The sequence below is a fragment of the Theobroma cacao genome, chromosome 8, assembly GCF_000208745.1.
Source record: "Theobroma cacao cultivar B97-61/B2 chromosome 8, Criollo_cocoa_genome_V2, whole genome shotgun sequence".
Lineage (NCBI taxonomy): Eukaryota > Viridiplantae > Streptophyta > Magnoliopsida > Malvales > Malvaceae > Theobroma > Theobroma cacao.
This window is the reverse complement of record NC_030857.1, coordinates 12,366,374-12,393,347: the sequence shown is the minus strand read 5'-3', so window position 1 is coordinate 12,393,347 and position 26,974 is coordinate 12,366,374. Positions and strand designations below refer to the sequence as shown.

The window sequence follows — 26,974 nt, the reverse complement described above, 5'->3', positions numbered from 1 at the left end:
CCTTACCAGTTGACTTCCTCCTATTAGCCTCAATTTCTAATGCCAAGCCATTTGGATCTCTATCCGCTTCTTTACTTTTCTTTCGGGCTTCACGAGACATTAACGTTGCTTGTGCTTGTTCTAACGTTATTGTGTCCATTCCACATATAAGAGATTCAACAAATACCTCATAGGAGTCTGGAAGCGAAGCCAGGAACAATAGTGCCTTTTCCTCTTCCTCCACCTTGACATCAACCTTCTTCAACTGATCAATGATTCCATCGAATTCATTCATATGCTTCATGAGGTCTTCATTCTCCTCCATCTTTAAGCGATACAACTTTTGCTTAAGCTGCAACTTGTTAGAAAGACTTTTCGCCAAGTAAATTTTCTTTAACTTTGCCCATAATCTTAGAGCAGAATCCTCATCAATAACATGATTAAACACATTATCTCCAATGCAAAGCCGAATAGTGCTCACACACCTTTGCTCCAACTCTGCCCATTCAACATGTTATCTGGTTGCCCTTCCTCCTTTCCTAGCAAGGGGCGAATTAAACCTTGCTGCACAAGGAGATCTTTCATCATTCTCTGCCACTGCGTGAAACTAGTCTTCCCATCAAACTTCTCAATTGAAAAATTCGTAGAACTAGTAACTTTCGACATCCTTGTTGAATCTTGAATTTACCGAACCCGAAGCTCTGATACCAGTTTGTTGTGGAAATTGCCCAAGAATCAACAAAGATAAAATCTAGAGAAAATAAGCTAACAGAAAAACACAAGAATTTACGTGGTTCGGCCTCTTGCCTACGTCCACGGAGTGAAACTGTTCTTCTATTATTGAGAATTTAAAGTACAATAAATTGACCTTTATGGTTCCTCAAAACAACCCAAGATCCCTTGCACACTCTTCCTCAATAACCTCCCAAGAACATTCACTCAAACCACTCTAGCTCCACCTAGAGCAAAAGATAGAGTTACAAGATGTTCCTTTTCTAGAGCTCTCAAAGCACTACTTTCAATTCTAAAGCCTAGAAATATACTTTTATAGTATAAAAGTCCAAAGTAGAATGTGATTAGGATTCGATGTGGAATAAGAAATTTAAAACCATACAACTACTTAATATTGTATACAAACAAAAAATCCTAATCAAATAAGATCTAGAATTCTAGTCAACCTAAAACTCAACAAGTAGAAAGTTTGCAAGAAATATAAAATAAATGCCCTTTAAGTCGACTTGCAAAGTCCACAGGTATATCTTGTTTAGACACATGCTCCAGACTTGGGATCAGCTTTTTCTTCATGCTATCCTCGAAAATCTTTGGCAGGAGTTCATGGAACCTTCGATGGCTTAAACAGCCTCGAAAAAATATCTTGTGATTCTTCCATTCCTCAAAATTTGAATTGAAAAGTGCATTTCCAAAAATATCAAGTCGCTTCTTCCACCCTATCCCTTCCGGATACATGGAGAAGTTGTTGCTGAATATGTGATGCACGTTCACAGGATCGCTAGTGAATATAAGATCCATATTGGTAAACCAAAGGCCTTTCACTATAAATGTATCGTCGTTGCTTTCAAGGAATTCGGTGCATCTATCAGCAAGGCAGTGGTAGTGGGTTAATATCATCGGCAACATTCCAATGATGGGCCAATTCCATGGAAGGTCATTGGTTTTCATGGAATATCGAAGAACAATAAAGAACAAAATAATAACTGGTAGTATAAGGAATCCTATGTAAGCAAATGTTGCCATCGTGACTGCATATGTTTTTTTCCTCATTGTATACACAATTCGGCTGCATTTATATAGAGAGAGATCATCGGCATACTTGACACATTATTTTTTTCGTGTGATTGTAGGATTAGAATTAAAATCAATGATATTATATTTATTGGGTACATATAGAATTTAGTAATTTATGTCATCAAAGTTATAATCTATAATTCATTTAAATTTAGGTGACATATACTGATAGCAAATTGTTAGTATATTTAACATCTATATATTGTATATAACGTGATTTAATTCAAAAGTTAACAATCTCTTCTACTTATTTTCATTTTTTTTTAAATTAAATATTTATTAATCTTTCCACCACGTTTCCTTCACTAACCCGTCAGCTTCTTAATGAAATGAATATATAACATTTTCATTTATATTTAGCACCTTTTTTGGGGGGATAATGCTAAGTATTCTAATCCATCATTAGCTGTGATAACTAAAAATTTAACAATAAGATTCGGTGGGATTTTTTTTAATTATTTTTTATCTATTTGATTGATATCTTTGATCTTGATGTGGAGTTGAACTAACAACTCAAAAGATAATACTAGTATAATAGATTCTTGGAGGCAAACTTATGTAAAACTATTATAAACATGATCCATCTGAATATTATTTTATGAATGGGCACATGTCACACGCTATAATACCAATTATATATACATATAATGTTTACGTATTTTATGTATTTGGATCAAATCAAGGGATTTAGAATATATTAGTTTCTAAGAAAACAATTGTTTAGAGTATGAAACGTTAAATTAATATAAAAGTATGAACTCTAAAAACATAAATAGTGAACAATATATATATGATTTTGATAATTTATTAAATTAAGTTCTTAATTGATTAAAATTATTCATTGTCTTATGTAGGAACTTGTAAAATCTATAGCTAAGAATAACAATGCCCATCATCACAGATTGCCAAAAATAAATGACAATTCAATCCGTCAATTCTACAAACAGTTACTTTACGTGGTTTGCAATGAGGGTCTCTTTTCGCTGAAAATGTTAATAAAATGATGGCTTGTTTGATTTGTTTTAACAGGGGAAAGAACAAAATAGAACTAACTATATTATTCTAATCCATGATACACCTAAAGGTCTGCAAATAAACAAGTGAAAATATTACTTGGAGGAGTTTCTAAGATATATAATCTCAAAGATAAGTTTTTGTACTGTGTAGCTATCCAATCGACACACTGATTGATTTCACGATAGACGTGAGAGATTGAACAATCTCAATCTTGTAAAAATAATTTCTTAATATCCCTCAGAAGTTGAGTATTCGGGTCCATAGTAGTTCTTTGGTTGGAAATTTTCTATATAGCTATTGCAAAATCAGATTCAACCTGTATCTTTTTGTAACCCCTATTCCAGCACAAACTTAAACCTTGGTACATAGCCCAAAGTTCAACAGTTAAAGAGAAAGAGATGCTAATCTTGTATGTAAATCCCACACTCCAATTGCCATTCTCATCCTTGATCAAGCCACCCGTTGCCGCCATTCCCAATTGCCTTTTGCAAAACCATTCAACATTAAGTTTAACATAGTGTTGCTTGGGCTTCTCCCAAACTATCATAATTTCCTTCATCATTCTTTGGTGCTCTCTACTCACAAGTATCCTAGGCTTATTTGATTTTTATAAACTATAAACTAAGATATGAAATTGGGATAGCAATAAGCCTAATTCTAAATAAATGCAACGAGGAAACAAAGAAAAAAATAAAGTGTTGAATTTCCAAAAGATTTCAGTTGAATTTTTTTTTTCTTTTTAAAGTTTGAAATAGATATTATTTTATCTTAGTCCTTGGATGGTTATCTTCTCAAATCAAAGACAAAGAAAGATAAGTAAGACAAATCTTAAATTCAAATTGTTAATCTTGTTTTTTCTATTCAATTTAAATTATTTAAAAATCTATATCAAGTTTGTTAAAATTAAAATTAATATTTATATTAGAAATGAGTTAACTCAATAATAATGAGAAAAATATCGAGGAGAGTGGGGTGAATTGGATTTTCGAAAATTCTTTCAAACAAATTGGACTTTGAATCTTAATGACAATTTCTCCAATTTGTTTTCGCTTTGGAACAAACCAAATAAATGAACAAACAAGCTGAAAACATATTTTCAATACTCAGCTAGGTGAAGTAAGAATGGTCAAGTATAAAGATGATGAGATGATGAGTAAGTAAGCTATAATCAAATTTCTAAAATATTTTCATTATAAAAGCACAAGCTCAAGAAGAAGGGAGATTCTCAAATCTTGCTCTCACTTTAAAACATGTCAAAAACAATTTGAAAACCAAATGAGCAAGTAAGTTAAAACAAATTCTCAAAAAATTTTCAAAGTGAAGTGCATAAATCAAAAGTGTAAAGTAGCTTAAAGAGTAAATCAAAGCATAAAACAAGGTAAGTGCAAATTTTCAAAACTCTTCAAACCAAGGAAAAACGCATAAGTATTTCAAAGTGAGTCAAACGAGATTTGAAGACTAAGTGAAGAAAAGGCAAGTTCAAAACCAAATGTTCAAATCTCTTCCCAGCCAAGTAAAATGCACAAGTAAGAAGTAGTGAAGAGTGAAGAGAAAATGCATAAGTTCAAGAGTAAAGAAAAAAGAGAAAAGACACAAATCATTTATAGAGGTTTGGCCCTCTCCATAAGTGTTTACATCCTCTTCCTTGGCTCACAAAGGAGTTGTAATCCACTATGAAAAATACTTTTCAAGGCTCAAGTATAACCTTTACAACAAAGCCTTTTCACGGGAACAAGCATAACCCATACAATGCCTTTTTAAGGAATCAAGTATAACCCATGCCTTTTCAAGGATCAAGCATAACCTCAACTTTTTCAAGGATCAAGCAAAACTTACATACCTTTTCAAGGAGCAAACATAACCTCAGCCTTTTCAAGGATCAGGCAGAACCTTTACAACATTGTCTTTTAAAGCTTAGGCATAACCTTTCTTTCTCTCATAAAAGTGAAGCAAATATACCTCTAGAAGGTGGATTTTGTTAAGTACATGGAGGAAGAGTATAAAAATGATTACAAAATATAGGAGTGAAAGCATAAGGAGTTGAAGCTCAAATATAACTTACAAGCTTTTTAGAAGAATATGAGTGGCTTGCTCTAGCTTGGTTTTTCTCTATTTGTCCTCTTCTTCTTCATCTCATTTGATCCTTAATCAAATGATCTCTTTCTCAACTCTTCTCTCTTTCAAAATTTGTTAGAAAAGTCTCCTTATACTTGGAAAAAGTTCATAGCCATTAAGGATGATGGAGAAACTAGTTGTTTTCCTTGTCTTTTTTATGTCTAATGGCTACTTGTGGAGTTTGAGAATCGATTCTTCATTCTTCATATATCAATTCTTCTTTGGTCTAGAGCTTTTTGCTTTATGAGAATCGATTCTTCATTCTTGAGATATAAGTTTTTCTTGTTTGAGAATCTATTCTTGCCTCTCCAGATTTTAATTCTTCTTGTTTGAAAATCAATTCTTGCCTCTCTAGATATCAGTTCTTCTTGCTTCAAGAATCAACATCCGTTTCTTCAAGAATTGATTCTCTGTGCTTATTTTTCTACCCAGACTTGCGAGAATCGACTTCTTGACTATTTGGAATGGATTCTTGAGTTTTCAAAAGCTTGTCTAAGTGATCCAACTTGCAAGAATTGATGTTTCCTTTTTAGCAATTGATTTCTCTGGCTTGAACTTGAGATTCAAAGTGTATAAAAGGTTCTTCCTTTCACAAAACAACTTCAAACATAAGTTCAAATGTCAATCAAGTAAGGAAACATAAAAACACATCAAAAGCATTCAAGAATCACTCAAGTTATTCAAGTATCACTTAGACAAGAAATTTTAATCATTTTTGTCATGTTAAAAGTCTAATCATTTTCAAGCTATTAAAGCTAACAGTTTAGAATATTTTAAATTAAACACATTAAATTTTATAAATTAATCCTATTTTTCAATATAAATACTTTTTGTCGACTAATTTGCAATTAGTGAAAATTTCAAAGTGGTTGTACTATCCTTGAGTTCTATCTTCACCAAAAATTGAGATGTTTAGGCATATATATTTTAAAAAGCTCTTGAATTATTTAAGAAAATTTAAATAAGTACTTATTTTTCTATTACGTTCAATCAAACCTTATATTTTTATTTTAGACCAAATAAGCACTTATAACTAACAGTTATAACTATCATTAATCAAAATATGACTACGTATTTTTATACCACGTGATATTGATATGGAAGGTGAAAATGTCACGTGACCATGTCAACATGCCACATAAGCATGCCATTTCAACAGCTAATATGATATATGAACATGCCACATCAACACCATGTGACATAAAAAGACAAATGACAGTTTGGTTAATGACAATTAGTCATCCGTTAGTTAAAAAACCTTATTTGACTTAAAATAAAGTATAAGAGTTTGATTAAATGTAATAAAAATAATTTTTATTTAAATTTCATAAATAAATCAAAAAATGTTTTAGTTAAGAGAACACAATATCCTCCTTTAATAATTAATAAGGTAAACTCCACATAGACTCCTTGTAATATGATCTTTTCTCACATAGCACCTAGAGGTTATTTTTTTCCATATAAAACCTTGTGTTCTATTTATTTTCCAAAAGGTAGTAATGGTGTTAAATTTTCAATTAGTTTTTTATAAAAAGATAAAAAGAACCTTTGTGCTTTAATTTTTTTATTATTTAATTAAAAAAATTAGGCATTTGTTTGGGTTTCTTTCTTTTCTCTTCTTGTCTTTCCTCACTTTCTCACTGTCCAAACAAGAAACAGAGTGTTTTCTTTTTCAAATTCAAGGCAAAATGATCTTGTGGGAATCTCTTGCAACTATATATCTGCATCACAATTTGTAATTTTTTGGTGTGCAAACACAAATGATGAGTCTAGCAAAGTCTAGAAACCAAAAATATTGACACTAGGAGTCCACAAAAACACCACACCTAGCTTTTCTTTTCCTACCATGGAGCTCGCATATGAGTTGTGCACTTCTGCCTCAATCGATCGCAATTGATAATATTTTGTTTTAACCACAAAACACAGGAATTAAATCACTCTTGTTATATTGGTGCAATCTTCACATCAAACAATTTGATCAAACTAATTTTCACTCAACTTTCAAACCCTTTTTACAAAATTTGCCTTCATTCTTCAACCTAAATCTCATATAAAATACCTGACCACAAACTAGAAACAAATAACAAGAAACAAGTATGAAAAAGAATGGTTAAGTCTAGTGGGATACTTTGTTCATTGAGCAGGCAAAGACAAGTGGGATATTTAGTCATTTAAGTTGGAATGGTTGTTACTTGCTAATTTATCAAGACAATTTGCATTAAAATTTTATTAAATTAGCAAAACATCATGCAAGTGCACATGGTCAGCAAGTAATATAGTAGTGAGTGAGTTATCGTCTCCACAGGGAATTGTATCTAAATTCTTTCTAATTACTAAAATTTGGCAATCTAATCTTATCCAAGGGAATCTAGTTTAGAAATTAATTGAAGATGAAAATTAAAGTAGCAAGGCTAAACTAGTGAACTAAGCTAAAACAAATTGCAAGTAAATTAATTTGAAGAACAGTAAGGAAGTACCTAAAATTATGGTTTCAATTAATGCTTCATTTGGACTTAAGATCGACTAATTACCTACTTTTATGGAAAACTAATGCTAACCTAGGATCCTTAAGCATTGACTAACCTAGGAACCTTAAGCATGTACGATTCTTTGTTGAGATATCGTACAATGGCCTTACTTAATTTAATTATCTATATGTTTATAGCTAATTAATTAAGCTAAGTTCCATAAGTGTAGGTCCTATAAAGCGACTGTATATGGTTAATAGGTGTATATCTACCCTATTAACAAATCACCCAATTAATTCATAATTACAATGATCATATATTACCCAAACCATGGTCTTTTTAGACTAACTTTGTCAAGTATTATCTAAAACATAAACATTCTGCTGGTGATCAATCAATAAAATGAGAAATAAGTGCATACTTGAATAAACACTAAATATTCCATAAAAACAAGTAATTAGTCAATCAAGCATCCAAACTATACATTAATGTAAAACCCGACCATATAAATACATGTCATAACATACATGCACTGAGTAGCATGTTATTATGCTAGGAAAGTCCCTAAGAATAGACGAAACCCAGTATTGTACTTAACGGTACATTTGAATTGATTTAACCTCGAACTAGTTCAAATATGAATCGTAGAATGAAATTTAATATTTTATAGTCAAGAAATGACTAAAACTGATTGTTCGGAGTTCGAGGGTTCATTTGGGGAAAAATTGAAAATTTTGATGTTGAGGGGCAAAATCGTAATTTTTCCACCTGTGGACAAAATTTGAAATTTTGAGAGAATTTAGATCACATTTGACAAATTGGAGAATGGTATGAGTATAAGGGATGAAAAATATGTCTATGGGCAATTTTTCAGTTTTTGGAGCAAAAACGTAATTTTTGACTTTTACGAGGGTAAAAGTGTAAATTTCAAAAATTATTCCACCAAGACTTTGGATAAGTCTGAGAATTTTATCTAAGCTATGGATATGTGGGACAAGTGTATGGTGAAAATTTGGAAACAAATGGATGAAATTTTAAAAATGGACCAATGGGAAAGTGACACATGGCCTTTTTTAATGGTTTAATATTATTTTAATGAAAAGTCAGCCCATTTAAACCCCATTTTAAGTGATGGCCGGCCATAAGGAAGAACAAGAGAGAAAATAGAGAGGAAAGGAAGAAAAGAAAGAAAACAAAGGGAAACTAGAAAAATTCAAAGGGGAATTCGCGTTTTTCGCCCGTTTACACGTCTAACGGTAAGATTTGTTGACTTTAGCTTGATTTCTACCTTTCCTATGCCTTTGTTTCCATTTAGCATGCTTGAGGAGAGAGATCTAAAAGTGACATCAAGGGCTGGCCGAATTTCAAGGGGGGAGAAATTGAAATTTTTAGGTTTTGATTTTTAGTTAAATTGATAGTTTTAGTTACTTAAATGTGTTTAGAAATTAAATTGGGCAAGAAAGCATTAAATTTTCACAATACCCACCCTTGGCCGAATCTGCAATGAGGTACAATGATGATAATCTGATTTTTATTCTAAGAGAAATGAAGAGAAAATGATGAAAAATGGTTAAATGTGATAGAAAAACAAAGTGGAAAATTAACCGAGTTAATGTCCCATTTTTGGCCAAATTTTCCAAGGAAGAGAGTGAGCTGATTTTGGTGATTTTAGAGGAATATTGGCTGATAATTAATGGTTAGAAATGTTGGAGAGAGAATGGGACAATTTAGAGCTAAAATGGAGCGCGTTAGCAATTTATCGGGTAAAGTGCCAAAAATAGGTTAATACCGCGTTTAAACCGTTTTTGGCTATTGCATTTCATACCATGCATTAGTATAGGATTTAAGTCAAATATATAGTGATTTAGCATTAATGTGATGAATTGAGTAAATTTTTGCAATGTGTCTAGGAGGAGAGCCTTCCGGTAAAGGCAAGGAAATCGTACCCGACGAGTAGTTATCGGGGCACCTAGAAAGCTTTTAGTTTGTACAAACGGTGAGTAAACTTATTATTATTGTAAATTATCTAGAGTTTATTTTTAAATGCTCTTTATGTATTTTATGAAATGAAAACGAGATTAAAACGGGATTTTTGATGTTTTACAAATAAATGTGACAAATAAAGATATATTGGGTTGATTATGAAATTGAGTAATTGGAGGCTGTTAACTGTCTTGAAAATTATATATTTTCCTATGAATGGCTTATGAGATATGAGTATATGTGGCTATATTTTGTAAGTGTATTGGAAAATTTATGTAAGCTGTTTTTACTATGCAGGCTGGATAAATAAATAAAAGCCACGTTATACTGTCGAAATTTTATTAAAATTGGTGGGTTCGTCACTGCAGTGACGGGTTTCTGTGGACTGCCTATTAGAGGGGCACGATAAACTCGGTTATATAGTTACTCCAGTTGTAGAGGCGATGAGGGCAACTCCTAGGGTAGTATTAGAGCTCACTTCACGTCGAACCCCCACGTGAATGTGTAACTCGGCCAACTCCAAGGAACGGCTTGTTTTAAAAATAAAAATGTGTTTCACATGTAAATATTATAACAACCTTGGTGGACTCGGTTAAATACCTCGAGCAAGGTATCCCCGAGGATTAGTTTTGGCTTGAGCCTTGTTTTTAATAAAAGACATAAGCCTTAAGAACTGTTTTGGTAAATTATAAATATTTTATGGTTTAAGAAATAAATTGAAAACATTATGAAATGGTTCGTAATTTGTTGTTTAAACTTGCCTCCATTTTACTCGCCTTTAGATATTTATGATAATGTCTGTTTACTCATTGGGATTGCAAAATCTCACTCACCTCCTTTCCAAACATTTCAGGTTTGTTGTAGCTTTTAGATACCCTATTTTATCGAGGATTCCAGTTGACATCTCTACCACACAAACAGTAGGTTTCTAGCACCAACACTGGGTGTATTTTGGGCCACTTGTCATTGTAACCATTATTGTACATTATAACTTAGTAAATTTTTGTATGTATGAATTTATTTTACTTACACATTACAAAAGATTTCTTACACGTGTTTCTATAAATATTGTTTTATATAAAAATGCTATATTTTAATCAATATTTTGAATAGTGATATTTGTCTATAAATCCTTTTAAAAAAAAATTCTTTGGATTTATTTGAGCCGGAAACGACCGGTAATTGTTTTAAATGGAATGTTTAACAACGATTGCTCACAAGAAAGGAAAGAAACTGATATGTAAGCCTTGCGAGGTTCTGGTTGGCATTCTGAATAATGAGTATTAATCGGGACGTCGCGTCTGTTGTCATGGGCCCGAGGGAGGTTCCGGGTCATGACAATTCAATGGGTATCAGAGCTTTTGGTTTAAAAGCTTATGGTTTTGAAAGAAGTTTTTTATTTTTAAAGTTATTGGATTTAAAGTTATTTTTAAAATAATTTACAATGTCAGTGTGGCCGAGTTAAGATTAGTTGGTTACATGTAGTTGCATATAGAGTCTTAAGTTGTCTAAACCAATTTCGTTCTTTTTGTAGATCATTATGCCTCCTCGACGTGAGCTACCACCTATTACTAGATCTACCGATAGGAGAAGAGGTCACCCCAGACAGAGTCTATCGGATTCCATAGAAGAGGAGTCGGTTGTGTCTTCTTTTAGAGCAGCTCCTACTGCTGAGTTTACGAATCTTTCTATACCTCCTCCACCACCTGTTGCTACTCCTAGCGTACTTGCCATGACACCCGAGGTAGCTCAGGCATTAGCGACTTTTCTCGTTGCTCTTACGGGTCGGCTCAGGCTAGTCCAGTTCCACCCGCTGTTTCCCCTGTAACAGCCCCAATACCACCACCTCCTATTCCACCCCAAACACCGGATGTCTCCATTTCTAAGAAATTGAAGGAAGCTAGACAGTTGGGTTGCGTCTCGTTTACTGGTGAGTTGGATGCGACCATAGCTAAGGATTGGGTTAATCAAGTTTCGAAGACTCTTTCTGATATGAGATTAGATGACGACATGAAGCTAATGGTGGCTACTAGATTACTAGAGAAGAGGGCCGGTACTTGGTGAAATTCGGTGAAGTCCCGTTCCACTACTCCTTAGACATGGTCTGACTTCCTCAGAGAATTTGATGGTCAGTATTTTACTTACTTTCATCAAAAAGAAAAGAAAAGAGAAGAAACAAGGAAATCTAACGATAGAGGAGTACGAGACTTGTTTTAACGAGTTGATGTTATATGTGCCGGATCTGGTGAAATTGGAGCAGGATCAAGCCAATTATTTCGAGGAAGGGCTCCGTAAAGAGATCAGGGAATGAATGACAATGACTGGTAGGGAGCCACATAAGGAAGTTGTGCAGATGGCTTTACGGGCTGAGAAGCTCGCCACCAAGAATAGACGGATCTGAGTTGAGTTCGTAAAGAGAAGGAATCCGTCTACGTTCTCGGGTCAGTCTTCAAAGAGAGGCAGAGATTCGACATCTACTGCAGGAAGTACTACCTCAGCATTTGTGGCATCCACTAGACCTCCATCTCAGCAGTCACAGCCGAGATCTTCTAGATTTGATCGACTAGTGATGAGTAGTCAGGGGAGGACTTCAGGAAGATTGGACAGATATTGTAATTGCGAAGGATTTCATGTTGGGTCATGTAGACAGCCTGTAAAGTGTTTTCAATGTGGCCAACAGGGGCATATCAAGAGAGATTGTCTTCAATTGAGACGGGGTACAATAATTACTTCTACTCCTCTGACTCATCCTAGTATACAGCGGAGAGACACTTTGGGATCACAGTCCAGACAAGGCCCAGTGATACGGTCAAGCATGGAGAGTAATACCCTAGAGCAGCCATCTTCCAGACTGTAGCCTCGATTTCTACCAGGGTCTTTGCAGTGCTTGAGGATGAAGCCCGAGCTCGACCTAGCACCGTGACAGGTACTATGATTGTGTTTGATAGAGATGCACATGTTTTGATAGATTTAGGCTCCAATAGATCATACGTGAGCATATCATTTGCATCATTCTCAGATAGGAACCTGTCATCATTAGAGGAAGAGATTGTAGTGCATACTCCTCTAGGCGAGCGATTAGTAAGAAATACATATTATAGAGACTGTGGTATTAAAGTTGGGGAAGAAGAATTCATGGGTGATTTAATCCCTTTGGAGATTTGAGACTTTGATTTGATCTTGGGTATGGATTGGTTGTCCACTCATCGAGCAAAGGTGGATTGTTTTAAGAAAGAAATAATTCTCCAGAGTTCAGAGGGAGCAGAAGTTGTATTTACGAGGGAGCGTCTAGTATTACCGTTTTCTGTAATCTCGGCCCTCAAAGCTTTGAAATTGGTGCAAAAGAGATATCTGGCATACTTGGCTCATGTAATTGATATATCGAGGGAGGAACCTAAGTTAGAGAATGTCCCCGTAGTAAGTGAGTTCTCTGATGTATTTCCTGATGAATTATTGGGACTTTCTCCCGATCGTGAGTTAGAATTCACCATTGATTTATTTTCGGGTACTGTCCCTATCTCTATTCCTCCATATAGAATGGCTTTGGCAGAGTTGAAGGAGTTGAAAGAGTTAGTGGACAAGGGTTTTATATGCCCTAGTACATCTCCTTGGGGAGCACCGATTTTATTTGTGAAAAAGAAAGATGGTACACTTTGGTTATGTATCGATTACCGACAGCTTAACAAAATGACCATTAAGAACAAGTATTCGTTACCGAGGATTGATGATCTTTTCGATCAATTACAGGGAGCTACAGTGTTTTCTAAAGTTGATCTAAGGTCTGGGTATCATCAGTTGAGGATTAAAGAATAGGATGTACCCAAGACAGCGTTCAGGACTCGGTACGGTCATTATGAGTTCTTGGTCATGCCTTTCGGGTTAACTAACGCACCGGCAGCTTTTATGGATCTCATGAATAGGGTGTTCCACCCTTACTTGGACAAGTTTGTTATTGTGTTCATTGATAACATACTGGTTTACTCGAGAGATAATGATGAGCACACTGCCCACTTGCGTATAGTATTACAAACTTTGCGGGAAAGATAGTTGTATGCAAAGTTTTCGAAGTGTGAGTTTTGGTTACAAGAAGTGGTATTCTTGGGACACGTAGTATCGAGAGCTAAAATATATGTTGATCCCAAGAAGATAGAGGTAATTTTACAATGGGAGCAACCTAAGACAGTGACGGAGATTCGTAGTTTCCTCGGATTAGCCGATTATTATCGGAAGTTTGTTCAGGGGTTTTCCTTAATAGCAGCTCCTTTGACCCGTCTAACTCGTAAGGGAGTTAAGTTTGAGTGGGATGACGTTTATGAGAATCGATTTCAGGAGCTGAAGAACCGGTTAACCTCCGCTCCCTTTTTAACACTTATTGTGAGTGGTAAGGGATTTGTGGTGTATAGTGATGCATCTAAGTTAGGGTTAGGGTGTGTGTTGATGCAGGATGAGAAAGTAATAGCTTATGCTTCCCGGCAGTTGAAGAAGCATGAAGCAAATTACCCTACCCATGATTTAGAGTTAGCAGCAGTGGTGTTTGCTTTAAAAATCTAGAGGCATTACTTGTATGGTGAGCATTGTCGGATATTTACGGATCACAAGAGTTTAAAATATTTGCTCACCCAAAAGGAGCTTAATTTGAGGCAAAGGCGATGGTTGGAGTTGATAAAAGATTATGACTTGGTGATAGACTATCTTCCAAGAAAGGCGAACGTTGTAGCTGATGCCTTAAGTTGTAAGTCTTCATCGTCTTTAGCAGCACTTCAGAGTTGTTATTTTCCAGTATTAATAGAGATGAAATCTCTTGGGGTCCAGTTGAGAAATGGTGAGGATGGATCCTTATTGGCAAGCTTCATTGTGCGACCTTTGTTACTTAATCAGATCAAGGACATTCAGAGATCTGATGATGAGTTAAGAAAAGAAATTCAAAAATTGACCGATTGAGGAGTCAGTGAGTTCAGATTTGGAGAGGATAACGTCTTGATGTTTAAAGACCAAGTTTGTGTTCCTAAGGAAAACCAGTTGAGACAGGTGATCATGGAATAAGCCCATTCATCTGCCTATGCATTACATTCCGGAAGCACCAAAATGTATAGGACTATCAGGGAGAATTATTGGTGGCTGGGTATGAAACGAGACGTAGCAGAATTCGTAGTCAAATGTCTCGTATGTCAGCAAGTTAAGGCGGAGCATTAGAGGCCAGCAGGTACACTTCAGTCTTTACCTGTTCCCGAGTGGAAATGGGTGCATGTAATTATGGATTTTGTTTTGGGACTGCCATAGACACAGAGGGGAAAGGATGCGATCTNGAGTGGAAATGGGAGCATGTAACTATGGATTTTGTTTTGGGATTGCCGCGGACACAGAGGGGAAAGGATGCGATCTGGGTGATCATAGATCGGTTGACTAAGTCCGCTCACTTTTTAGCTGTCCATAGTACATACTCTATTGAGAAGCTGGCTCAGCTCTATATAGATGAGATTGTGAAGCTACATGGAGTTCCCGTTTCTATAGTGTCAGACCGAGATCCTCGATTCACTTCTCGATTTTTGCCAAAATTTCAAGAAGCTCTCGGAACTAAGTTGAGATTTAGTACTGCTTTTCACCCACAGACGGATGATCAATCCAAAAGGACTATTCAGACTTTGGAGGATATGCTACGGGCTTGTGTCATTGACTTTACTAGGAGTTGGGATAGACACTTGCCGTTAGTGGAGTTTGCTTACAACAACAGCTTATAGTCTAGCATTGGTTTGGCACCATACGAAACTTTATATGGAAGAAAATGTCGTACTCCACTTTGTTTGGATGAAGTGGGTGAAAAAAAGTTAGTTAGTGTGGAATTGATCGATTTAACTAATGACAAAATCAAGGTTATACGAGAAAGGCTAAAGATAGCCCAAGATAGGCAGAAGAGCTATACAGATAAACGGAGAAAAGACTTGAAGTTTGAGATCGATGATAAAGTTTTTCTTTAGGTTTCTCCTTAGAAAGGTAATAATTTGAATACTTTGAAGTATTAAATCTTATTGATTATACTATCATGATAAATTATGGTATTTTATTGGATAATGAAAGGTGTGATTCGATTTGCGAATAGGGGAAAGCTCAACCTGAGATATATTGGACCCTTTCATATCATTGAAAGGATTGGGCCAGTGGCTTATAGACTTAAATTACCCCCGAAGTTAGATCGGATCCATAATGTCTTCCACGTCTCGATGTTGAAAAAGTATATTCCCGATCCTTCCCACATTCTAGAGACACCACCGATTGAACTGCATGAAGATTTAAAGTTCGAGGTGCAGCCGGTACGTATTCTAGATCGAAAGGATCGAGTGCTGAGGAACAAGAGCATTCCACTGGTGAAAGTATTGTGGAAGAATGCTCGAATGGAAGAAATGACATGGGAAGTAGAGCATCAGATGAAGAGTCAATACCCGCATCTATTTGTCGAATCTGGTAAGTGAAATTTTAAGGTCAAAATTTTATTTTAAAGGGGGTAGAATTGTAAAACCCGACCCTATAAATACATGTCATAACATACATGCACTGAGTAGCATGTTATTATACTAGGAAAGTCCCTAAGAATAGACGAAACCCGATATTGTACCTAACAGTACACTTGAATTGATTTAACCTCGAACTAGTTCAAATAGGAATCATAGGATGAAATTTAATATTTTGTAGTCAAGCAATGACTAAAAATGATTGTTTAGAGTTCAAGGGTTCATTTGGGGAAAAATTGAAAATTTTGATGTTTAGGGGCAAAATCGTAATTTTTCCACCCGTGGACAAAATTTGAGATTTTGAGAGAATTTAGATCACATTTGACAAATTGGAGAATGGTATGAGTATAAGGGATGAAAAATATGTCTATGGGCAATTTTTCAATTTTTGGGGCAAAATGTAATTTTTGACTTTTACGGGGGCAAAAGTGTAAATTTCAAAAATTACTCCACCAAGACTTTGGATAAGTCTGTGAATTTTATCTAAGCTATGGATATGTGGGACAAGTGTATGGTGAAAATTTGGAAACAAATGGATGAAATTTTAAAAATGGACCAATAGGAAAGTGACACATGGCATTTTTTTAATGGTTTAATATTATTTTAATGAAAAGTCAGCCCATTTAAACCCCATTTTAAGTGATGGCCAGCCATAAGGAAGAACAAGAGAGGAAATAGAGAGGAAAGGAAGAAAAAAAAGAAAACAAAGGGAAACTAGAAAAATTCAAAAGGAAATTCGTGTTTTTCGTCCGTTTACGCGTCCAACGGTAAAATTTTTTGACTTTAGCTTGATTTCTACCTTTCCTATGCCTTTGTTTCCATTTAACATGCTTCAGGAGAGAGATCTAAAAGTGACATCAAGGGCAGGCTAAATTTCAAGGGGGGAGAAATTGAAATTTTTAGGTTTTGATTTTTAGTTAAATTGATAGTTTTAGTTACTTAAATGTGTTTAGAAATTAAATTGGGCAAGAAAGCATTAAATTTTCACAATACCCACCCTTGGCCGAATCTGCAATGAGGTACAATGATGATAATCTGATTTTTATTCTAAGAGAAATGAAGAGAAAATGATGAAAAATGGTTAAATGTGATAGAAAAACAAAGTGGAAAATTAACCGAGTTAATGTCCCATTTTTGGCCAAATTTTTCAAGGAAGACAGTGAGCTGATTTTGGTGATTTTAGAGGAATATAGGCTGATAATTAATGGTTAGAAATGTTGGAGAGAGAATGGGACAATTTAGAGCTCAAATGGAGTGCGTTAGCAATTTATCGGGTAAAGTGCCAAAAATAGGTTAATACCGTGTTTAAGCCATTTTTGGCTATTTCATTTCATACCATGCATTAGTATAGGATTTAAGTCAAATATATAGTGATTTAGCATTAATGTGATGAATTGAGTAAATTTTTGCAATGTGTCTAGGAGGAGAGCCTTTCGGTAAAGGCAAGGAAATCGTACCCGACGAGTAGTTATCGAGGCACGTAGAAAGCTTTTAGTTTGTACAAACGGTGAGTAAACTTATTATTATTGTAAATTATCTAGAGTTTATTTTTAAATGCTCTTTATGTATTTTATGAAATGAAAACGAGATTAAAACGGGATTTTTCATGTTTTACAAATAAATGTGACAAATAAAGATATATTGAGTTGATTATGAAATTGAATAATTTGCTGTTGTTAACTGTCTTGAAAATTATATATTTTCCTATGAATGGCTTATGAGATATGAGTATATGTAGCTATATTTTATAAGTGTATTGGGAAATTTATGTAAGTTGTTTTTACTATGCAGGCTGGATAAATAAATAAAAGTCACGTTATACTGTCGAAATTTTATTAAAATTGGTGGGTTAGTCACTGTAGTGACGGGTTTCCGTGGACTGCCTATTAGAGGGGCACGGTAAACCCGGTTATATAGTTACTCCGGTTGTAGAGGCGAGGAGGGTAACTCCTGGGGTAGTATTAGAGCTCACTTTACGTCGAACCCCCACGTGAATGTGTAACTCGGCCAACTCCAAGGAACGGCTTGTTTTAAAAATAAAAATGTGTTTCTCATGTAAATGTTATAACAACCTTGGTGGACTCGGTTAGATGCCTTGGCCAAGGTATCCCCGAGGATTAGTTTTGGCTTGAGCCTTGTTTTTAATAAAAGACATAAGCCTTAACAATTGTTTTGGTAAATTACAAATATTTTATGGTTTAAGAAATAAATTGAAAACATTATGAAATGGTTTGTAATTTGTTGTTTAAACTTGCCTCCATGTTACTCGCCTTTAGATATTTATGATAATGTCTGTTTACTCATTGGGATTGCAAAATCTCACCCACCTCCTTTCCAAACATTTCAGGTCTGTGGTAGCTTGTAGATACCCTATTTTGTCGAGGATTCCAGTTGACATCTCTACCACACAGACAGTAGGTTTCTAGCACCAACACTCGGTGTATTTTGGGCCACTTGTCATTGTAACCATTATTGTACATTATAACTTAGTAAATTTTTGTATGTATGAATTTATTTTACTTACACATTACAGAAAAACTTTTACACGTGTTTCTATAAATATTGTTTTATATAAAAATGCTATATTTTAATCAATATTTTGAATAGTGATATTTGTCTGTAAATCCTTTTAAAAAAAATTCTTTGGATTTATTTGAGCCAGAAACGACCGGTAATTGTTTTAAATGGAATGTTTAACAACGATTGCTCACAAGAAAGGAAAGAAACTGATATGTAAGCCTTGCGAGGTTTCGGTTGGCATTTCGGGTAATGAGTGTCAATCGGGACATCACGACGGTTGTCATGGGCCCTAGGGAGGTTTCGGGTCGTGACATTAATATCCACCATAATCCTAGAAAAGAAAGTTTAGCTTTGCATTTCAATAGTCTATAATAAAATTTCAGCAAAACTAAGCATTTATACAAGGAGATTTAGAAAGAAAAAAATAAAGCTAGTGAGAGAAAACTCTTTTGGTGCAACTTTGTCAAGCTTTTCTTCAAGATTTTTCCTCTTCTGTTCTCCTTGTGGAAAGCTCTTCTTAGCCTTTGAAGTTGCTCCTCAAGATGCTCTACTTCAGCCCTAAAAAATTATTCTATTTATACTTATTTTTATGGCCATTTGATGTAAAAATCCAATGGCTAAAAATGTGCAAAATTACGTGTCAGCACCTAGGCACCCAAGGTTCTATTTTGTGGCTTGTTTTAACATGTTGGACAGTGCATTTAGCACCTAGCGGCCTAAGCTTTTATCAACACTGACTGCAATTTATTACAGTTAGTCAAATTTCTCCTCATTTTTTACTATAATCCCTTTTGAACTGGGTAAAGTACTAAACATGAAAGTTGTATCTTTTCCTCTTAGCTTTTTGTAGGTTCAAGAATCGTGGAGTTCTATAGCTCACGTTATGCTCAAAATATTGCAGCATGTTCGGAGGCCTTTCTTAAGCTACTTGCACCATCTTTTGCCATTTAAGTTGCAAGTCCTTGCACATCTTTCAATATCAGAAAATCAATTAATTTGAGGCTGAAATCAGGAATTTTAATAAGAAATTCATTAAAATTGCATAAATGATAAATGCCATGACATAAATTAAATTACTACTACTATGCATAAAATTACCTATGGATTACCTAAAATTAGAGGACTTAGCCCAATTTTAGGTTCCAAAAATGCATAAGATAACTCTATATAATAGAGTTATCAATGGTTAAGGCTAAATATACATAGTTAAATTAATGCATTTGGCTCATTGGTTGGTGCATGATCCCCCTGCCTAAAGAGTAAGGTTCGAATCCCCCCTCCCTCAATTTAAAAAAAAATTAAAAAATACATGCTGCTAAGAATTTTGACGAGAGTAATGGCTAGCACTCATCTTAGATAAATGTTTTTATGGAATAGATAAGGTGGTTTCTTGTGTAGTGTATAAGCATTTGAGGTTAATATTGAAATTGGTTTACTAAGATATGTAAATATACACATATAGTAAAGGAAATAAAGAATGAATGAAGTGATCATGATATATTGAATATGTTTGAATGCTATGTTGGATTCAATCAGGTTAATGAGATTAGAGCGAATGTGATAATGGTAATGTTCAAAGCTGAGCCTCGTGGGAAAAGGGAATTGAGAGAAACAAGAGCAAGATTTGTGTTGAAACAAGACTAATTGGGCATTATGTGAGTTTCCAAGGATAATAAACAGAATCTTTGAGTAAATGATTTTAAGCTTCCAAGAATAATAAGCAAAATCCTTGAGTCTTCGATTTTAAGCTTCCAAGGATAATAAACAAAATCCTTGAGCCTATGAGCTATAGTTTCCAAGGATAATACTCAATATCCTTAAGTTGTTGTGTATATTTTGGACCTCTACTTTGGAAGAAGGATTAAATTGAAAAGAAAGAAAACATTGAAGGACTAAATTGAAAAGAAAGAAAATATTAAGGGACCAAATTGAAAAGAAAAATAAGGAATGAGGTGAATAACATGAAAAGATGTAAAGGCAAGGACTAATGGGCAATTAAACCAACATGTCCACCAAAATGCCTCCTCCACCTTGTTATTCACACCCAAGTGGAGGGTTGTTAGCTAAATGCCTTCATTATTTTTTTTTCTTTTGGTATTCACATCCATTTGGTTTTATTCTGAAAAAAAAAAGGTAGTAGTAACTTTAGCTTTTCCACCCAGCCTTTGTTTTGAAGCATTCTTCATTTCTTTCTTGGCCAAATGTTCTCCAAGTTCTCTTTAGTCTTTAAGCATCAGAATCTTCAAATAAGAGATAAGAAATTGGTACCCAAGGTAAAGTAAAGCTTTCTATCAGCTTGAGGTTAAATTTAACCTGTTGTAATGCTTGTTTTGGTTATGTTTCAACAATTGTTTATCCTCTCCAAGTTTAAGGATTTTGGAGATTTTGTTGGCTTTGATCTAACCATTAAAGGAAGCTTAAAGAATTATATTAAGAGCTCTTGTGGATTTTCAATTTAATGATTAAGTTTGAATTCAAGTAAGTAAGCTTTTCTAGGGTCTGTTGAGCTGAAAACAAGCTGATAAGATATTTATAAGTACTAATTTGGTAAAGAAGGCTTACCAAGAAAAGAAGTGAGTTGAGAAAAGGTAGAAGTATGCTAAGTTAAGACTATTTTCGGAGTACCAAATCTCACGAACAGAGGTTTAATCAATTATGCTAGCTGAACCACGATATAGGTAATTTTTAAGTGAGTGGATATTGCATACAAATGGTTTTGGACATGCATGAAATGAGGTTTGAGTATATTATACTATAGAGGTTTTTTATAGAAAAATAAATGCATAGGAACAAGCTGATTTCTAAGATGTTATATGAGCCCTAGATTAAGGTAAGATGTTTTTACATATATGATTATATGTATTGAGGTAAGAATGATTTGTGACTAGTTGTCATGTTATGTTTGATGTGAATAATAATGTAATGGTGTTGTTATGTGTGCGATACATAGTGTCATGGTCCACATTAACCCTTGTGAGATATTATCCGCTTTGACTCGCTAGCTTCACGGTTTTGTCCCACAAAAGGCACCTCATAAGTTAAAGGCAGTGTGAATCCTCATATGCCCAAGTATCACTCTAGTACATAGCTGATGTGAGATTCATGACTACCCTCTCTTAGACCATGACATTCTCCTTTACCCCCCGTTGGGAGTTTCTCTTCGATGTGGGACTTTATGGCTCTACCCGCTGGGAACATTATCTTGACGATGTGGGATTCACGTCCACATGAGGACTGTGACATCCTCTCCCACTTCAACAAAGGCCCACTATCTTCAGTGACACATCGCTAGTACCCAAAGTCTGCTTTGATACCAACTATCACGAACTACGCTCCTTCACTTAAGTATGCGATAGTCTTTGCAGAACTTAAGTGGACGCTTCTATGCAAGCCGACCAATAACTCGTTTATATATGAACAAACATCAACAATAACCACAAATTAGATTAAGGCAACGTACATCGAAATCATAAGGTACATCGAATGCCATATACGCAACCACATAAAGAAAAATGTTTTATTAATATGAAAATAAGTACAAAGGGACCAAAACACGCCATCGTCAGGCCATGGGGGTAGCCCTAGATGATTCACTACAAACATATCTTTACCAAGGAGGCAGCCCAACAATCCGTCGACTACTCACCTCCTATAAAGAGTTTATGAGGATTTACAAGTATTTCACCAATAGCCATTACAATGTGTGAGATGGGGACATTCCTTTCCTAAGGGGTCTTTCCTATAAAAACTTAACAAGTATTTCTGGAATTGTCACCAAATGGCATTACAATGTTTGAAAATGAGACATCTCCCTTGCAGGTACAAAAAACTTAATTTTCTATGTAATTCTACCCTGTCACAACCTTGTACAAGGTTGGCTCATAACACATAGCATAGCCTCGGTGGGGCAAAAATACCACGGAGTAAAGTGTCGAAGTACCTGAATAGCATGGCCTCAGTGGAGCAAAATACCACTAAAGTAAGGGTCGAAGTACCCTACATGCATTAGGCTCGATAAGGCAGAAAATACCACTAAAGAAAGTTATGTATGTATTCTATTATGCTATTGCTACTGCTTTATGTATTGCTTATGTATGCTTTGACAAGTAAGACCTAAATGCATCATGGATTTGCATAAGAAAACGTGCATGATTTCAACTAAATGTGCATTGATTTGAAATCTATTTCTTTTTATTACTTGTTCCCCTATGTATCCTTCACTGGGTGATTGTACTCACCATTTCAAATTCATGTTTTGTAGATTCAGGGCCACTTAAGTCATAGACACCCGAGGGATCTACATGCCTATTTAGGTGGGTTCAATGACCATGGCATTTGATAGTATCTTCTGCACCTAAGTCAATCCGCTAGTAGCTGGTAGTCGATAAATGGTTTGATTAGGTGTTGGTCATTTGACCTTGTTTATATGTATATGTATACTTGGATTGTGAGTTAGTTGTAAATGCCTAGTGTGAGGCAAGATAGCCATAAGGTGGTAGACTTAGAAATTGTTTATCTAATGCCGATTATAAGTAACGACAAATGTTTTTGCAGAAGACCCTGTCTTATGTATAAAAGTGAAATTTATGTTATAAATTATGACTTATGAAATGTTTTGGGAGTATTTAAGGCTCTAAATGTTGAGCCAAGTGATAATAGTAATGTATGAGGCTTACGGGAGCTTGGTAGATTACCTCCATTGGGTCTTCGTGTCTGTCACGACCCGGGATAAAGTTGTGACAAGCTTGGTATCAGAGCCCTAGGTTAAAGAGTCTTAGAGGAATTCAGAATCCTACGAAGTAGTCGGGATACCTTGCAAAGCCTTGTTTATGGATTGTTTTCCGTGGTGCAACCTACAAACAAGAGGCTACATAGGATTTCATGTTTAAATAGAAACCATCCCTTATGATTACATGCAGATAATGTTTAGTGTTACTCTTTTATAAGTAACAATGCTACCTAGACAATCGTTTCGAATATAAAATACTTAATTAATATAAAAGTATGAACTCTTAAAACATAAATAGTGAACAATACACACACACACACATATATGCTTGTGTATATGTATATGATGTATATACACGCACACATACTTTTGATAATCTATTAAATTAATTCCTTAATTGATGCAAGTTATTCTCATTGCTAATCTTCCAAGGACCTGTTAAAAAAATATACAAAACAAGTAAGTTAAGACTACATTGAGAAACCAAAATTAGTAGCAAACCATAAAATCTAGCACTGTAATCTTAATTATCATTTCTCAAAAATTGAGGTTCAGAAATTGAAGGTTCTGAAAAATGATAAAGATACCTAGCCTTTAGCATCAATGACTCTCCATCACAGACCTGCCAGATTAATTCACCTCAGACCAGCAATGGTTTTTTGCATGAGTTCCAAACGACAATTACAAAAAAAAAAGGAGAAAGTTTTGTATTTGAGCAGTAATTATATTGCACTCCAATCAGTAATCCTTATCTAAGATTATCTTAGAAGGATCAATTGCATATGCACTCAGTTATTAAATTAGGCTATTAGGTTACACTTGGGCTAGCACTGAGCCCAATTCTAAATGAATACAATAGCCAAACAAATAAAAAACTGCTCAATTTTCGAAAGATTTTGATTGAAAATTCTTTGAAATTCTTTCTTTTTGAGGTTCGAAATAGATTTTTTCTTTTATGTATATAGGCCCTTATTGTAATTAATGGTTATCTTCCCAAGTCAAAGAAAAAGACGTTTTAATTGTAAATCTTGTCTTTTCTATTGAATTTAAAGTATTTACATATTTATATAAAGTTTGTTCAAATTAAAATTAATGATTAACATATTTTGAATTAAACATGTTAAATTTCAGAATTTAATGTTATTTTTCAATATAAATACTTTTTACAAAACTTGTTAAAATGGCAGTTAATTTGTATTTAGTGAAAATTTTGAAGTGGTTGTACCGTACTTGATATCAACTTCCATTTTCACCAAAAATTGAGATGTTTAGTTTAGGCTTAATGCTTTAGAAAATCCCTAAATTATTTTAGATAACTTAAACACGTTCTTATTTTTTTATTATTTTTAATTAAATATTTTATTTTGAATTTAACAGATCTTTTATAACTAACGACTAATTAATTATCATTAGTTAAAATATCATTTTTCATTTTAATGTCACGTGATTTTGATGTGACGTAATGTATTAAATAAAAATTTCACGTTACTATGTCATTATGTCATGTAACCATTTATTATAATATATCAATATGTCACATCAGTGTCACGTGACATAAAATAATAAGTGGTAACTTGAATGGCAGTTAATTAATCGATAGTTATAAAACCTTATTTGGTTTGATTGGATATAATCAAAAATTAAAAACTTATTTAAATTTTCGTATATAAATCAAGAGCTTTTTTAGATATTATGCCTTCAGTTCGACAGCGAAACAATATCTTCTCGTAATAATTAATAATATAGCCTAGCCATGAACCATTAAAGAAAAAAAAACCTACCATGAGATTTAGACAAACATGAAAATACTCAAAATAACAACCAAATAATATTGCAAGGCGCAGCATTATTAGCATGCTATTGTATAAACTGATAAATGCTTTGGTAAAGTGATCATGGATGTTCTCAATGTTTCTCTATAAACACAAACGCCCCCTTGTTGCTCCTTTCTTGTATACAAACTGTAAAGCATATGCCAAATGACTGATTGGCAACAGGCAAACTATCCATAACGTAAGAGTTAATTAAGGATCAAGCTGCAAGTAATGATCTCAGACATTTTGTGTTTGATCAGCTCCATTTTTCTTCGGGGAATACCTGCTGCAGACCCCCCCCCTTCATTAGAAACATTTCTACCTGTTTCTTGGATAAACTAGTTTTTGCAGAGAGAAACAGAAGCAAATGGACAAAACGGTTTAAAATGTTATTACTTACCCCTGAGCCTTCATCCAACGGGAGAGCTGATAAAGCTGCACAGTTTCATTCGAGGCATGACATGCAAGGAGGAGGAGGAGGTTGCGTGGCTGTACCATCCATGCAAACCTCATGTATAACAAAGAATAAACGCACATAGCTGCAAAAAACCAAGCAGGTTTTCTAAAACTGTAACCCCTGCTATCATGAAGAATAAAAGAAATGATAAAAAAATGTCTATAGAGATTAAACATGTGGAAATTAACCGGCAGTCATGTTGCCAGATATCGTTTCTGGTGGTTTATTTGTGTCTAAAAGGGCCTGTAAACAAACAAAACCAGTATAGAAATGTCATCAAAAATCACTGAACTATGCTTAAATCGCCGACAAGACAATGACATGGATTCGGTTCCAGTGAGCATACAGCAGTAGGAATGCCCCAGTTGGTGACAGGGCCCCAAAAGTGACTTGTTTTGGGACCAATGGGGCTGTTCCAAAAACCTCGCAAGAGGTTCATTCCAGCTTCTGCAAATTGCAAAACATTAAAAACTGTTGAAAATAGTACGTCTTTTTTGTGTTTTTGTGTAAAGAGTAGAGCAAAAGTCTTACCAAGATATAATGAGCTCTAAGTTGGTTAGACATTAAAACAAAATCCGATTGCCTTCTGAATTATAATGACACCGGCAGTATTTTATGTCAAAGACATTTGAGAGCAAGAGACAACTCCATAGAATGTGAAAGTATCATGGAAACTCACAAGCTTCAAGGGATTCAAACTCTCATAAAGTCAAAGATGAGTTGTCCAAAAAGCCTTCAGATATTACATTTTATTTATTCTAAAGTCATTCTATTATATGCATTTAATTACAAGAATCTTAGTCGACATTCAATTAAACAAGTTGCTCATTTCTTATTCAATGTAACCAATACTTTGGTCAAAGCATCTTATGCTTTCCAAGATGGTCAAAGTCATTGTTGTTGAATAAAACGACATTAAATCATCAAAAACAATGGCCTACATAGAGATTTCTGATTAAGTTAATCAAATCACTAATATAAGCTCTCAAAGTAAGACCCTATCTAAAAAAGAAAAAAAGAAAAATTAGTTACATCCTCTTTTCCTTGTTCTTTTCTAATGAGAACATGTCATTCCTATATCAGCTAAAGTTGATAACATTTACAAAACTGCTCAATTTACTGAGGGACATCCACTATAACTCGTTTAACATGGGTTAGGATCAAAAGATTAATTCTACTACTTGCTATTGGCTCCATTAGTTTTTTATGACAATAAAACATTCCCATTTATGTGTGTTTAATACCTTTACTTGAGTGTGCAGGAAATTAATATATGAAATTAATTTATTAACTCTTCAAAGAGTATTTTTGAAAGAAAAAGAGGGATAAAATCATCAAGATGTAAATAAATAACAAGGAGGAAGCTTATTGGTGAAACAAGGAAGAACATTGGTTGACCAAATTTCAAATTGGAGAAATGGCAGGCTGAAGAGTTTAAGAAACAGAATCAATTTAGTCAACCAAGTCAATCAACTAAGTACTCTATGCCAGAATCTACAAACCAGAAACAGAACCAACTTAGTCAACCAAGTCAATCGACTAACAGCTCTTTGTCTGCAAATTGAACTAGAGCACTATAA

The 26,974-nt window shown here is 34.5% G+C and overlaps 2 protein-coding genes across 2 annotated transcripts in view; both read right to left on the bottom strand.

The window, feature by feature from the left end:
• LOC108663030 overlaps positions 1 to 1,734 on the bottom strand; it is a 24,558-nt gene extending 22,824 nt beyond the window's left edge. The window contains exons 1-2 of the mRNA XM_018125516.1: positions 1,218 to 1,734; positions 7 to 477 (exon numbers count right to left, since the gene is read on the bottom strand). Coding sequence (XP_017981005.1) covers positions 7 to 477; positions 1,218 to 1,734 — 988 coding nt within the window. The remainder of the gene's footprint in view (positions 1 to 6; positions 478 to 1,217) is intronic.
• LOC108663096 (mitochondrial pyruvate carrier 1-like) lies at positions 25,334 to 25,833 on the bottom strand. The gene is made up of 3 exons (XM_018125673.1): positions 25,741 to 25,833; positions 25,583 to 25,637; positions 25,334 to 25,476 (listed from the first exon to the last, which is right to left on the bottom strand). The coding sequence occupies exons 1-3, from the start codon at positions 25,831 to 25,833 to the stop codon at positions 25,334 to 25,336; spliced, it is 291 nt and encodes a 96-aa protein (XP_017981162.1).